Source organism: Ahaetulla prasina, chromosome 3 (assembly GCF_028640845.1).
Source record: "Ahaetulla prasina isolate Xishuangbanna chromosome 3, ASM2864084v1, whole genome shotgun sequence".
NCBI lineage: Eukaryota > Metazoa > Chordata > Lepidosauria > Squamata > Colubridae > Ahaetulla > Ahaetulla prasina.
This window is the reverse complement of record NC_080541.1, coordinates 34,585-49,482: the sequence shown is the minus strand read 5'-3', so window position 1 is coordinate 49,482 and position 14,898 is coordinate 34,585. Positions and strand designations below refer to the sequence as shown.

Genomic DNA, 14,898 nt, shown 5'->3' with positions numbered 1-14,898 from the left:
GCTTCTGCCAACCTAACAGTTTGAAAGCACATAAAAAATGCAAGTAGAAAAATAGGGACCACCTTTGTTGGGAAGGTAACATTGTTCCGTGTGCCTTTGGCATTTAGTCATGTCAGCCACATGACCACTGTATTTGGACAGCGCTGGCTCTTTGGCTTTGAAACAGAGATGAGTACCACCCCCTAGAGTTGGGAACGACTAGCACTTATGTACGAGGGGAAACTTTAGCTTTTATAAAGTGACTAAATTAGTGGAAATTCTGTGGATGTAATAGATTTCAGTAGGGCATTTGATAAGCTATATCCTACATCTTGGTAAAATAGAATAATTCTGCATGTCCTGAATGGAACTACATTCCATGGAGGGAAGCATCCAGTGGGGTTGCTCAAGGTTCTGTTCTGGGCCCAGTGCTCTTCAGCATCTTCCTAAAAGCTGTAGATGAGATAGGAAGGGGATTCATCAAATTTGCGGATGACACCAATCTGAGGAGAATTGCTAATACTTTGGAAGATAGACTCAAAACTGGAGAGTGGGAGGGAGAGAGAGAGAAAAGAGAGGAGAGAGAAGTGTGCTAGTGAGGCTACCCTTGGAATACAGTTCTGGTCATTACAATGCAGAAAAGAGTATCTGAGATCCTTGAAAAACATGCAGACACGAGCAACAAAGCTGATAAAATGGTCTTGGAGGCCAAATTGTATGATGGTTAAGGGAGCTAGCTATGCCTGGCCTATCAAAGATAAGGATTAGGAAGGACATGATAACTGTCTTCCAGTACTTGAGGATCTGTCACAGAGAAGAGAGGATTGACTTATTCTCCAAAACCTCAGAGGGCAGGAGAAAATGTAATGGGTGGAAGTAAGGAGAAATTTTCTGACAGCAAGAACAATGAATCAGTGGAACAGTTTGCCTCCTGGAGTTGTGGGTGCTTTGCACTGGAGGTTTTTTTATAAATAAACTGAACAGCCATTTGACCGGGATGGTATAAGATATCCTGCCTTGTGCAGGGGGTTGGGCTAGACCTCTGAGGTCCCTTCCACTCTATGATTTTATGTTTTATGTTCTACATACAAATGGTGGCATTAGTCTGAAGAGCTTCCTTGACTTTACGCCCTTCTCTTTCTCCTCCCTTTTTAGAATTTCCAGTACAAGTACAGTTTTAATTCTCCCTGTCATGTTACCTTGGCTCCTTTGGCCTTGAGTCCTTTGGGAGATAGGGCGGTATATAAATATAAACAATAAATAAAATAAAATAAAATAAATAAAAGCAAGTTTTGAGACCCTTAGAATAACAGAATTGGAAGGGACCTTGGAGATCTTCTAGTCCAACCCACTGCTGAGGCAGGAAATCCTATACCCATGAGTGCCAGAGGTGGCACGCAGAGTCCTCTGTGGGCATGCATGCCGGCCAGCTGGTCTTCGCGCACGCCAGAGCACCAGAAAGCCGGACACCAAAAGACCAGCTGGCTGGTGCGCATGCGCGCGCTGGCTGCTGGTCTTCAGGTTTCTAGCGCACTAGCCCATGCGAAGACCAGCTGGCAGGCGCGCAGATGTGCACCAGAAACCCTAACACCAGCTGGCCGTCGCCTGCATGCACACCAGCCAGACGGTCTTTGGGTTTCTGGTGCTCTGGTGTGAACACACGTGTATTCTGGTTTGGGCACTCGGTGCCGAAAAGGTTCGCCATCCCTGCCCTATACCATGATTGTCTAATCTCTTATTAAAAACTTCCAGTATTGGAGCATTCACAATGCTTCTGGAAGCAAGTCGTTCCACTGGTTAATTGTTCTGTCGGGAAATTTCTCCTTAGTTCTAGGTTGCTTCTCTCCTTGATTAGTTTCCAACCATTGCTTTTTGTCCTGCCCTCAGATGCTTTGAAGAATAGCTTGACTCCCTCTTCTTTGTGGCAGTCCCTGAGATATTGGAATACTGCTATTACATCACCCCTAGTCCTTCTTTTCATTAAACTAGACAATTCCAGCAACCATTCTGTTAAACTACTGAAGTATGCAGATGACACAACAGTGATCGGTCTCATTCAAGACAATGATGAATCCGCATACAGATGGGAGGTTGAACGACTAGCCTCGTGGTGCGACCGGAACAATCTGGAACTGAACACACTCAAAACCGTAGAAAGGGTGGTAGACTTTAGGAGAAACCCTTCCATACTTCCACCTCTCACAATACTAGACAACACAGTATCAACAGTAGAAACCTTCAAATTTCTAGGTTCTACCATATCGCAAGATCTAAAATGGACATCAAAAACTTCATCAAAAAAGGACAACAAAGAATGTTCTTTCTGTGCCAACTCAGTAAGCTCAAACTGCCCAAGGAGCTGCTGATCCAGTTCTACAGAGGAATTATTGAGTCTGTCATCCGCACCTCTATAACTGTCTGGTTGGTTCTGCAACCCAATAAGACAGACACAGACTTCAGAGGATAATTAGAACTGCAGAAAAAAACATGGCTACCAACCTGCCTTCCATTGAGGACCTGTATACTGCACGAGTCAAAAAGAGGGCTGTGAAAATACTTACAGATACCTCACATCCTGGACAAAAACTGTTTCAACTCCTACCCTCAAAACGACACTATAGAGCACTGCACACCAGAACAACTAGACACAAGAACAGTTTTTTCCCCAAACGCCATCACTCTGCTAAACAAATAATTCCCTCAACACTGTCAAACTATTTACTAAATCTGCACTACTATTAATTTTCTCATCGTTCCCATCACCCATCTCCTTCCACTTATGACTGTAACTTTGTTGCTTGTATCCTTATGATTTATACTGATATTGATAGATTACTTATTTGTACCCTTTGACTATCATTAAGTGTTGTAAGTGTTGTACCTTGACGAAGGTATCTTTTCTTTTATGTACACTGAGAGCATATGCACCAAGGCAAATTCCTTGTGTGTCCAGTCACACTTGGCCAATAAAAAATTCTATTCTATTCTATTCTATTCTATTCTATTCTATTCTATTCTAGCCTCCAGTCCCCTAATCATCTTTGTTGCTCTTCTCTGCACTCTTTCTAGAGTCTCAACCTCTTTTTTTACATTGTGGCGACCAAAACTGGATGCAATAATGTGGCCTTACCAAGGCATTATAAAGTGGTACTAACACTTTGCGTGATCTTGAGTCTATCCCTCTGTTAATGCAGCCTAGGATTGCATTGGGTTTTTTGGCTGCCGCCACACACTACTAGCTCATATTGATTGTCTACTAGGATTCCAAGATCCCCCTCATAGTTACTACTATTGAGCCAGGTACTGCATTTAGTTTTCTTGCCTAGAACCTTAATTACTTTTTTTCACCATTGAATTTCATTTTGTTAGATAGTGCCCGTTCTAGTCTGTCAAGTTCCTTCTGTATCTTAAGCCTATCTCCTGGAGTGTTGGCTATTCCTGTCACCTACCTACCTACCTACCTTCCTCCCTTCCTCACTCACTCACTCACTCACTCTCTCTTTCTCTTCTTTCCAGTTAATCTTGGAATGGAAGGCCAGTAGTCAAGCTCAGAAGCAGCTCCTTCAGGGAGTTCCTCTTCCGTCTGGTTCCACAGATGCCAGTTCCCCTCTCAGAGCCCACTGTCCGATGAAGGGAGGGACACAGCCTCTTCCATCCTATGGGTCTCCTCCACCTCTTGTGGCAGCTTCCCAGCGGAGAGCAAATGAGTCAAGGAACCCTTGCCCAAAGCCAAAGTTCAGCTCCACAATCTGCAGTCCTACTGTTAATGCAGCTGCCCAAAGTAAGTGCATTCTCCTTGCAAGGGTATACTAAAATTTTGCAAGAATCCGCCTTCCTGCCACAAATGAATACATATTTCAGTGGATAGATTAATTACATTTAAGATGTAATTTAAATTACATCTTTTAAATTACATTTTAAAAAGTGCTTTTTCAAAAGGCGACTAGATTTTGTTTTTTTTTCTTTGAAGATGTTTCACTTCTCATCCAAGAAACTTCTTCAGTTCTGACTAAATGGTGGAGAACGGAAGAATTTCTATTCCTTGCAGTCATCTGGTTGTTAACACTCTTTCTGAGAGTCATTGAGGCCACTCTGAGGTTTATCTGTGCCCTCAGGGTCATCTGAATAGTGCAGATGGGTATGGAGCTTCAGGTTGTCTATTCCTGCCTGTGATTTACCCATCTCTCTCTCTTTTTCATGTTTCTCCCCATTCCAAAGATTTCCTGCCTGCTGGCAACGTGGCGATGGGTCCGCCTCCCTCCCGCCTTCGGCAGTATCGGAGAGCAGCGGACACCTCCGCTATTTGGGACGTGAGTCGCTCTGCCTCTTGCTCTTGATCTAGACCTTCCAGGATTGCAGGCCTCCACCAGGACCACAGGAACTCCCAGGCCTTGCAGGAGGTCCTTTCCAGTTGCCACGCTGTCTGGGGGCTGGCATGCTTCACCCGAGCAGATCCTCCTGGCTCCCTCTCATTTTGATTCCAGCGTGCTGCCAAGTTTTCCTCCTGTTGATCAAGGGTTCTCGGCTCGTAGGAACTGTTCAGAGGGGCTTCCAAGAAGGGGGCCCAGAGCTTCCTTCATGTTGCACCCCAGACGGGCCTCCCCTGCATAGCCACTCAAGAATTTGTTTAGCCTTCTGTCCTCCCTTCCTCTTGGGTTGCACACCGTCCCCTTGGAAGCAGAAAGTGAGAAGCTCTACCTCACAAAATGATTACTCAGGTGATGGCTAAGGGGCGTGCACATAAAAGCCATTGCACCCAATGGTGAAATCCAAAAATTTTCCCTACTGGTTCTGTGGGCATGGCTTGTTTGGCGTGGCTTGATGGTCATGTGACTGGGTAGGTGTGGCTTGATGGTCATGTGACTAGTTGGGCATGGCCAACTTGACGTCAGTCATGTCACTCACTGTTAGAGCCAGGAGATGTTATTGATTGAATAAAATGTGGTGAAACTCACTTAACAACGTTCTTGCTTAGCAACCAAAATTTTGGGCTCAATTGTGGTCATAAATCAAGGACTATTTCTGCCTTCCTCTGCATGGCAGCCTTGTCCTAGTAAACTCCTTCTCCTTTCTGGCAACTTTCCTCTGTTAGAGGCACCAAAATAATCCAGACGATGGAAGGTTTCCTGCTGCAGCAGGGGGTTGGACTAGATGACCTCCGAGATCCCTTCCAGCCCTAGATTGCTGTGCTGTTTCAAAGCGTTTTCTGAAGCCATGTCTAGTGCAAGGGTTTGTGGTGCTTCCTTCCTCTTCTTTCTCTCTCTCTCTCTCCCCCTCCCTCCCTTTTTCTTTCTTTCTTTTTCTTCCTTCCTTCCTCCCTCCCTCCCTTCCTTCCTTTTTTCTTCTCTCTCTCTCTCTCTCTCTCATATACACACACACACGCTCTCTCTCTCACACACATGCACACCTACTCTGAACAGCGGTGGCGGTGGGAGAAGGAAGACAGGAGGGCAGGCGGTGCTGCCTAGAAACGGCGCATCCCCCATCATGGGCTGGATGTGGGCAGCGGGACCCAAGGTGGAGGAGAAGGCAAGTGGATGACAGTCATCCAAAGGCCCCAAGGAAGCTGAGCATGCCTGGCCCAAAAGGCGAGTGAGCCTCGCCATGTCCCCCCGAGCCAGCTCTTTGACCAAGTGCAGCAGGTCTCCCTCCCTCACCACCAGCATTGGCCTAGATCTGTCGCGCTTCCATCAGCATATTCAGCATTCCCATCCCAATGGAGTTGACGGGCTGCCCTCGGGGGAGACACCGCCGCTGGGGCCAAGACTTCTGGTCTGCTGCGGTGCAGCCCCGGGACATCTGCCCGGGCTCCCCAGGCTGCCCAGGTGGAGAAGGAAGAAAGCAAACGTCGGTGCTCCAGGAGGGCAGGCGGATGTCCTGGGGCTGCGCACTGCATGTGCCTCCCTGGGACATCTGCCCACCCTCCCGGAGTACCGACGCCACTGCTGCCCCTTTCAGCCCCAGTGCATCAGTGGCGTTTCTGCTAAGGCCCAGATGGCCACTCACTGGACAGGCTGTGGCTGGAGGCCAATCTCGTAAGGCAAGCGGGCATGGGGGACCGCTGGGAACGCCACGTGTAAGGCAGGCAAGCATGGCAGGGCTGTGGGGAGAGGTGTAGGCTGCTAGCTCCCTTCCCCACAGCCGGGCGGCCCCGACATACTTGCCTGCCTTCTACATGGCCTTCCTGGTGGTCTCTGTGGCCAGGCTTGTTTGCCTGCCTTCGCAAGCTGCCCATGGGGATGCCGGAAGGCTGCATGGGAGGCAGGCAAGCATGTCGGGGCTGTGAGCACAGAAAATGGAGATGGGGAGATCTTCGCAAGTGGGCCTGGCCATGGGGACCGCTGGGAACGCTGCGTTGAAGTCAGGGAAGCATGGCAGGGCTGCGGGGAAGGGAGTAGGCTGCTAGCTCCCTTCTCTGCAACTGGGTGGCCCCAACATGCTTGCTTGCCTTCCATGTGGTCTTCCACTTGCCTGCCTTTGCAAGCTGGACACGGGGACGCTGGGAAGACCATGTGGAAGGCAGGCAAGCATGTCAGGGCTGTGGGCCAGGGTAATGGAGTAGGGGAGGCAGGCTGGGATGGTCAGGGGTGGGAGCAGGGGCAGCTAGCTAGGTCGCGACTTGCAGGCTTACCTGGCAGGCACATAAGGGCCGCTCAGTTGGGGCGCAGCGCTTCAGGCAGGCAGGCAGGCAGGCAAGCTGTAGAGCAGAGACTGGGTGGGGCAAGCGAGCGGCGACCGGGCGACCAGTTCGGGGGTGTGGCCAGCCAACTAGCAGTCGCTACTGTTTCGGTGACCCAGGCCAAATGTCCGCTACCGGTTCAGCTGAACCAATCCAAACTGGTCGGATTTCACCCGATTGCATCCCAATCTCACAGGGTCTTCTTGAAGGAGCATCTCAACTCTTAGCCAGCCTGAGTGCAAAAGGAGCCCCGCGTGCTGACCATCAGCTTTCAGGTGTTTCTGTCCTTGGACGGGCTGCCTGCAAAGCAAAGAATGCTCTTTGTCTGCTCCTTTGTTCGGTGGGGCTGCGTTGGGTTTCCTTTAACCTGGGTGCTGCTGGGGGAGTTGTGTGAGGCCAGGCCAGTGGACTTGTTTCAGTTCAGAGTCATGCACCGATGCAGTGAGTAGATGAATCTAGGAGTCCCGCTTGAGCTCCATCTCTCTGTCATCTGCCTCAACAGGTGCCGAAGGGGCCGGGGGCAAAAAGCCAGGCTGCGTCCCCCTTCAAGCCTCTTTCGTTACTCAGCCAGGCTCAGGAAGCAGCCCTCAACCAGCATCTGATGAGGAAGGGAGGCGTTCCCAGCAGGGCTGCCACAGGGCTGGTGAGTGAAATTGTCCTGACCCATAGTCCTGGGCTTGGCTGCCTTCCAGCTGGAGGGCTCCTCTGAGATGGCCCAGGATCACTTTTCCTGGCCAGAAAAAACTGAGGGGCAGACAGGTGGGATGGGAAAACATCTCCTTTCCTGGGCAGTGGTTGTGTGGGATCAGTGGGGGAGAGTGCTACGTTCTTCCTTGAGCTTCTGGAAGAATGCAGGATGTGATTGTACTAAATGAGCCAGCCGCAGTCTTCCAATTGTCCATCTTTTAGGAGCCTGCCCCAACTCGCCCCTTCGATTTAGCCTCAACTTCCCTCTTTGCTCTTATCAGAATCCACAGAACCCTGAATCCCGTGGCAGGGAAGCTCATTTCTTTCTGAAGCCATGCAAGAAAATGTTCCAGGTTACAGCAAACGTCGGAATAGCTGGTGACCCCAAGGCCCACCTGGGCAGCTACTCCCAGTCCTATGGGACCATCTGCAAGTCTGCCCTCCAGAATCTGCCTGTTTCTCACCCAGTGCTTGCCCTCAGCCCCCAGCAGCTCTGAACGTGGCCTCTGGTCACCTGCAGTAGGGAGGGAGGCAGGCAGGCATGCCTCCTCCTCCTCCTGGCTCCCTAGGGCAGGCAGAGGGTGCCACTCAGTCGCATCTGTTTTGAGCCGTCATGACCCAAAATTACTGGGATCCACCAAGAGAGAAGGAAGCCTTGGGTAACGTGAGCCATTGCCTGGTTCTAGCCAAGTTACCGGTTTTTTTAAACACCGCAGCTAGCCAGCCTGTGTGTTGATCTCACAATCAAAGCAAGCCTCCCTCTCTCCGAAAAAGCTTCTGAGATAAAAGCCTTTACATGAATTAAAATCGGCAGTGCCTATTTTTTATTTAGCGTAGGCTGGGTTTTGAACCCCAGGCACTGGGTGGGTCTTAACCAATGGTGAAATCCAATTTTTTTTACTACCAGTTCTGTGGGTGTGGCTTGGTGGACATGGCTTGGTGGGCGTGGCAGGGGAAGGATATTGCAAAACCTCCATTCCCATCCCAGAGGTGGTATCTGCCGGTTCTCTGAACTGCTCAAAATTTCCACTACCAGTTCTCCAGAACCTGTGAGAACCTGCTGGATTTCACCCCTGGTCTTGACCACGGAGCTAGTTCCCAGCTGGAGTCCCTGCCCAGCTGCGGATCATCTGCTGTCTGCTTCCCAGGACCTTTTCTGAAGAGCTCTGCTGTGTTTTCTCCCATCTGATCCTGCAGGAGCCCCAGGCCCATGGGAGGCTGGGAGAGGGATCTCAGAACATGTGGGGGGGGGGGCATTTAGCCAGGGATGTCTTTATGAGTCCCCTTCCTCAATAATGCCATTGTTGCCCCCTACTGGCACCTGCATGGGAATCAACCCCAGGCATGATGGAGAGAAGCGGCCTAGAGATCCCTACAGCGGGAAGGGGTCATGTAGGCTGAAGACCAGTGCTATCTTCTGTCTGGGAATGGGTGGAGGCCATTTAAACCCATACAGCACAGCGAAGGCAGTCCTCTCTCTGGGTCATTGGCTCCAGTGCTCAGTTGCTAAAGTCACATTTCATAATGGCTGTCTTGCTGTGGATAAATGGCCTTGGGGGCTCTTTTTATATCCAAAGATCACTCAGAAATCATTTTATGGCAGGATAGACCACTGTCCAGACCTCTGCTCTCCAGCAGTGCATGGCCCTGGCTTTCCTGTCACCTGTGCAGCCAGCCGGAAACAGGGTCCTTTCAGCTGAGAGGCCACAGCGCACTCCATTGGGGCGGGCGGGGGGGGGGGGGGTGCTGTGGTTCTGGCAAGGAGGAGAAAGGATCCCAGATGGTCCCGGCCTAGGAGAGCTGGAAATCAGGTGGCCAAGGGGGAGAAGAAGTGTCAAGGAACAAACTACCTTACCTTCCTACAAACTGGACGTGTTTAGTCTAAAGAAGCAAAGACCACAGACGCTCTTCCAATACTTGGACATCAGGGAAGTTGCTCCTGAGGGCGGGAGGAGGCTTACAGAGGGAGATCCAAGCACAAAATGAGGAATTTCTGGCCCAGCTTCCTGAAGATCGGAATGGGACAACTTGCAGGTGTCTCACCTCTGCCGACTCACCATGGAACAATTCAATGCAGGTTTAACACAAGAGAGGGATAAGTGAATGGTGCACACCATGCTCTAGCTCACCCCAAACTTGAGGGTTTCTAACTTGAGAAGTAATAGTAATAGACTTATATACCACTTCACAGTTCTTTACAGTCCACTCTAAGTGGTTTACAGAGTCAGCCTCTTGCCCCCAACAATTTGGGTCCTGTCACCAACCACGGAAGGATAGAAAGCTAAGTCAACCTTGAGCTGGTCAAAATCAAGCCTCTGGCAATGGGTTCAGCCTGCAATACGGCATTCTTGCCACTGTACCAACAGGCCTCACAGTGGTGAGAAGATTCAAAGCTAAAGTGAGACGAGGCACGCTGCAATTCATTGTCCCTCTTGAGTTATCCAGCATTGAATTGTGCCATGGTGAGTTGTCCTAAACCCTCTGGAAATGACGGAGGTGCTCTAAGAACGGGCTCTTGGAAACCTGGTGGTCCATTTCTATAATATGCGCTTGCCAAATGCAGAAAAGAAGCAATTTGTTTTGGAGAAGCAGGATCTGTCAGTGGGTCTGGCATCTAATCTGCATATTAAAACTTGCACAATGGGTCTGTGCCATCACATATTTATCTGTAGCATTTCCTAAACCTTTCTCCAAAGTGTAGCCCCAAATGATGGAAGTTTTAAAAATAACATTTATTTTAACATTGGTTTCTGTGATCTCTCTCACTATACAATTTGTCAGGGAAACGTGCAATAAAACCAAGGATCAATATAACCCCAGTACATTTAGAATAAACAGCTATAAAATACTATGTTGCCAACACCCCCGAAGGTAAGAGTGGCCCCGCCTGTGGGTGTCAGCTCAGCCTCACTAGCATAAGCATCTCAGGTGCTGCTTTCCAGGAAGAGAGCTGCCTGGATCCTCATCTGGGAAAGAAACGGAAGTGAAAGGCCATCCCACCCGTGGGCAGCTGTGGCTGGCTTCAGGGGCCAGGAGAGGGAAACACCCCCCCCCCTCAGCGGTGGGCCTTTAGGCACTGAGTGTGGGAAAGGGAGGTGCGGCCATCCTTTCTGGCTTGTAGCTGCTTGGGAGGGCTCCTGGAGTGGAAGAGGAGGCAAGCTTGCCCTTGGCTGGTGGGGTGCAACGAAAACTGGAGCCGGCAGTGACAACCTGGCGAGAGCCACCATGCTGCTGCAGCCAGGAGCGCCTGCGTGCGAGGTCTTGCCTGCACTGGTGTTCTTGAAAAAGTCGCTGCTGCTGCTCCCGCAAGTGACTCAGAAAAGCCTTGAGCATTTGGGCTTGCTTAATGAGGCTCAGCAGCTCATTCTGCAGACTCCAGTTGTCGGCTTTCACTTGCTTGGTGTGTTGGATTAGACTGCGTACCGCTGCCTCCTCTGCCAGCTTGGCCAGAATTTGGACCTTCTGCTCAGCGTTCATCTCATATTCGGCTGCCTGGTGAAGGAAACGGCTCTTGACTCGGTGCATCTGCTCTGCGTGCTGTATTTTGGTGATCAGCAGCTCCTTCTCCAGGTCTCGTATCTGGGTCAGATGCCGAAGCTGCAGATCCTGCCAGGGCTGCAGTTCAGCCACTTCCTTGTTGAGGAGGAAGAGCTTGTTTTCCAGCTCAATGAGCTGGCGCCTCACCTCCCTCTCTCTTTCTGCATACTGAGCAGCCACCTCTGCTTTCTGCTTCTGGATCTGAGAAAGGTCAAACCGATTCTGGTCATTCAGGGAAATGATGGCATTCTGACAACGGAGGGTTCTCCGGGTTAAGTAAGAAAGGTAGACCTTGCTGGCCTCTCGGACCTGCTGGGCTTCCTTGTCTAAGTACTCGTTATCTGACTGGAAGTGCCGCAGCCGCTGAGAGTAGGTTACGATGTGTTCGGAGAGGGTGTCAAGTTCCTTCTGCAAACGCTGCTCCTTCTCACTCACAAAAGGTGCAGCACTTGAAGGACTCACAGTCCCATCCTTGCCTTTGCCCTTCTTCCCTTTGGGCTTTTTCTTTGGGGCCATCTCAGTTAGGCCAAAGGGCAGACTTTCAAATGCTGTTGAAACAGAATGAGAATGGCAAACGGTCACATCCAGGATCACATCTAGAGATTCACAGGCTGTTAGTAATGACGTTTTAAGGCACCCAGAGCCCCCTGGAGTGGGGGGGGTTTGAGTTATATTGCTCCTGAGGGTCAGTCTTGCCTCACCAAGTTATAGAGAGAAGCAAAAGCCTTCTGCCTTGCATCAAAATGGGCAAAGTCACAAAAACTCCCCAACTTCTTGGAACCTGTTCTAATTTACTCCCATCCTATACCCAAGCATTTGATTTCTCTTTCAGATGAAGAATTTGTATTTATTCAGAAGCTTTCAACTTTTGCTAACCTAGCAAGATGAATTGTGACTCTTTCTCTCCCGTAGTAATAATTACTTCACCTAAGTTTTTTGTCCTTTGAACAACATGACAAGCAATCACTTAAGTTCAATAACAACATGCTTCAGCGGCCACAGCTGAGCAAGATTTGTTTCAGGCTCACTTGTTGGATTTGCTCATAAATCAAAGATTTATGAAAGCCTCTTTCATAATTCTCTTTCAAAACCTCAAACAAGGTTTCTGAGAAACAAGGTATTCTTTTAATAATAATAATAATGCCTCAAAAGTCATCACACATAAATCAATGCTGAAAGTACCCCTTCACCAGTAAGTGATCCCAAGATAAATAATAGAAAATGTGATAAGGAATCAGCTCCATTCATTTTTCCAGAAATGTGCTGAATAACAAGATCATAAGGTTGCATTCTCCAACTGAGGCAGTTGGAGGTGAGATGGCAAAATGTGCCTTTAGCTGAATGAAGCATGAACACGAGTGATTTGTGATCATCGAGCAACACAAATGGATTAGAATTAATTTAGAATTTCCCATAATTTCACAGGTTTTTCCAGAGAAGAATGTGAATGGTTGCCATTCACAACAGGCAACTTTGATCTACCAGAATCTGTAATAACGTGGTACTCAGTCCCACAGGACTGGCATCAGTCACCAAAAAATTGGGAGATAAATCAGGCAGGGTTTCTTAGTTAATGCTGCTTTCAGTTGCTGAAATGCAGTCAGTTCCAGCAGACCAGAGCCAAGCGGCTCCTATTCTAATCAGCAGGCACAAAGGTTCCAAAGTATCTGCATAATTAGCACTATATATTTCACAAGACAGGCACAGGTAGCAAGATAAGAATGCAGAAAATCCAGCTTCTAAGGTGGGGTTTGCATAATAGTTTCCACCTTCTCTGGAAGGGATTTAATATCTTAGGCTGTGTCCTCTTCAAATTCCAAGTGACATTTAGTTTAAGTTCTCTTTTCTTTAGGTTAAATTCATTTTTCTAGTATCGCTGCCCAGAGCACAGTTGTTATGCATACAGTTTCTAATCTGTGGCTGTAATGTAATTTGTTTGTTTTTGACTTACAACTGGATTGTGTTTTCTCTCCCATAATGGTTTGTAAACAATATAGTGAGCCTAAAAATTTTAAATACAGAAAACGATTGGATGTAGGATATGGCAGTACGCACAAGCTATAAGATTTTTTTTTATGCAGTATGTCATGTGAAAATGTCCAGCACTTATTTCTAAATTGTGATTTAATATGTAAAGCACAAATGGCCAAATTTACAGAACACACAGAGTCAAAATCAAATCACATGATGACTGGACAATATGCAAATGTGGCAGATAGAAGGCATCTTTTATCAGGTATGCATAAAACTCAGTGAAGTCAGTGAGATTTAATTGTTTGTTCAGTTGAAGGCCAAATGGACCTGGAAATGTTTCCATGCAGCATGCATATTTTCTGAATCTTTCTAGACCTTTAACAATACATCATGATGATTTTGTTGTGTTTGTACAGTGTTCTTTACAATGGATATCCAGAATAAAATTTTAATGGTTTCAAAGAACTCTATAAAAAATGAAAAATGGGAGGGTCAGGTAAAGTATTCTATATAGAGTTACTTAATGTTTCAAAGGACAGATTCAACAGGGAAAAGGGAAACCTGAGTTGATATTGGCCAAGCAATAACGAAGAGTGTACAATTTCGTTATTTGGTGATGGAAAAATGCCATAAATAAGGCAGACGGATTAATAAACAAAGAAGACAAAAAAGGAGATATGGATGAATTAAAGAGAAATGAATTGTTTTGTTTTAAAGTATTTGAAGGTTCTAAATGTTAATTTATCATTCAACCCAGTAAGTATAAGTATAATACCTTGGATGTTGTTTAGGTTATCTTACATTAGGCTTTTGAACATCTCTGTTCTGACAATATTATGCACATATTTAGATCTCCTCCTATACAAAAGAGTCAAAACCCATAGCAGCTGGGGACTCTACATGTCTTTAATCTCTATATTATGGAATTGAGACTATTTGTGCCAGAAAGTAAATTTCCCTTTGTCTGGAATAACTGTTTCGAACACAAAGGGGGGAAAATGCATCTTGAGTCTGTTTCAAATTACCACAATGACCACACCCACCCCGGTCCTCCAAGGTCAAACACAACCTTGATACGGCCCTCAATGAAATCGAGTTTGATACCGCTGGTGTTAGTGTAGCATCTCTGTCAGGAAATTGTTATTTGCCTAACTAGTTGGCCAGACAATATATAAACTAACTATGTATTTTTGTAGAAAGGCATGATATTGCTTTAAGGCTGTGCTGCATCATGCAAGCATCCCGATTGGTTGAGCTCTGTAGCCAATGTATAAAAGGACTACTAAATTATGGCTTGTGGGGAATCTACAAGGACGCTACAGCATTGTAACCTAATGACATGCTGCAACCGTATATTTGAGCTTTATGATCGTTGCTTGATCATGGCTAGTTACTGATTCCTCAAGATACTGACTGTTGTGAATTGAACTGTGTTTTGCCGAACTGAAAGAAGACCTCGTTTGTTGTGCAAGTCTACGTTGGTAAGAAGACTTGATATTTGTAACATCCCTGACTGGCTTTATATGTGTATGACCTGGATTGTTTTTGGACTTTGTCTTTGTTTTTTCCCTAAAAGTAAAGGACTATCAAACCCCAGTTTGTCTGCAAGTGACTGTTATTGTATACAACCAGTCTCAGTCGTTTTCATGCTCAACAGTCCACAACCTTGGTTGTGAACCCAGATTACCCTTAACAGTCTCCCTCTTGGTCAGAGGGTTGGACTAGATGACCTACCAGGACCCTTCCAACTCTGTTTATCCGTTTCATAGGCAGAATAAACTTCTTGAGTGTCAAACGAATGGAAAATGCCATGATGAACTAAGCAGCTGTTGAATTTGTCAGCTTTAAGCAATCGCTTTACTTATATAAACTACATAAGAACACAGCGGCTGTGTTCACATGAGATAACAGTTATCGTGAAACCATAGAATGGGGTTATTAATCTGTAAACAAACCAGTTAGATCAGGCAGTTATAGTGTTTTCATCCATTTGTCAGGGAATTTTCATTGAACGGTTCTTGAAAAACATTAAAAAACTAAAG

General features: G+C 47.2%; 2 protein-coding genes across 3 annotated transcripts in view; one reads left to right on the top strand and one right to left on the bottom strand.

The window, feature by feature from the left end:
- MAPK15 (mitogen-activated protein kinase 15) overlaps window positions 1-9,899 on the top strand; it is a 30,816-nt gene extending 20,917 nt beyond the window's left edge. For both annotated transcript variants that reach the window (XM_058178650.1, XM_058178651.1), the window contains 4 exons: window positions 3,496-3,760; window positions 4,198-4,289; window positions 7,161-7,301; window positions 7,627-9,899. In XM_058178650.1, coding sequence (XP_058034633.1) covers window positions 3,496-3,760; window positions 4,198-4,289; window positions 7,161-7,301; window positions 7,627-7,842 — 714 coding nt within the window. In that variant the 3' untranslated portion in view covers window positions 7,843-9,899. The remainder of the gene's footprint in view (window positions 1-3,495; window positions 3,761-4,197; window positions 4,290-7,160; window positions 7,302-7,626) is intronic.
- A 2-nt stretch (window positions 9,900-9,901) lies between these two features.
- On the bottom strand, window positions 9,902-13,314 carry CCDC166 (coiled-coil domain containing 166). The gene has a single exon (XM_058178652.1). It carries the CDS (start codon window positions 11,396-11,398, stop codon window positions 10,415-10,417), a length of 984 nt encoding a protein of 327 aa, XP_058034635.1. The 5' UTR covers window positions 11,399-13,314; the 3' UTR covers window positions 9,902-10,414.
- Window positions 13,315-14,898: the final 1,584 nt, after the last annotated feature.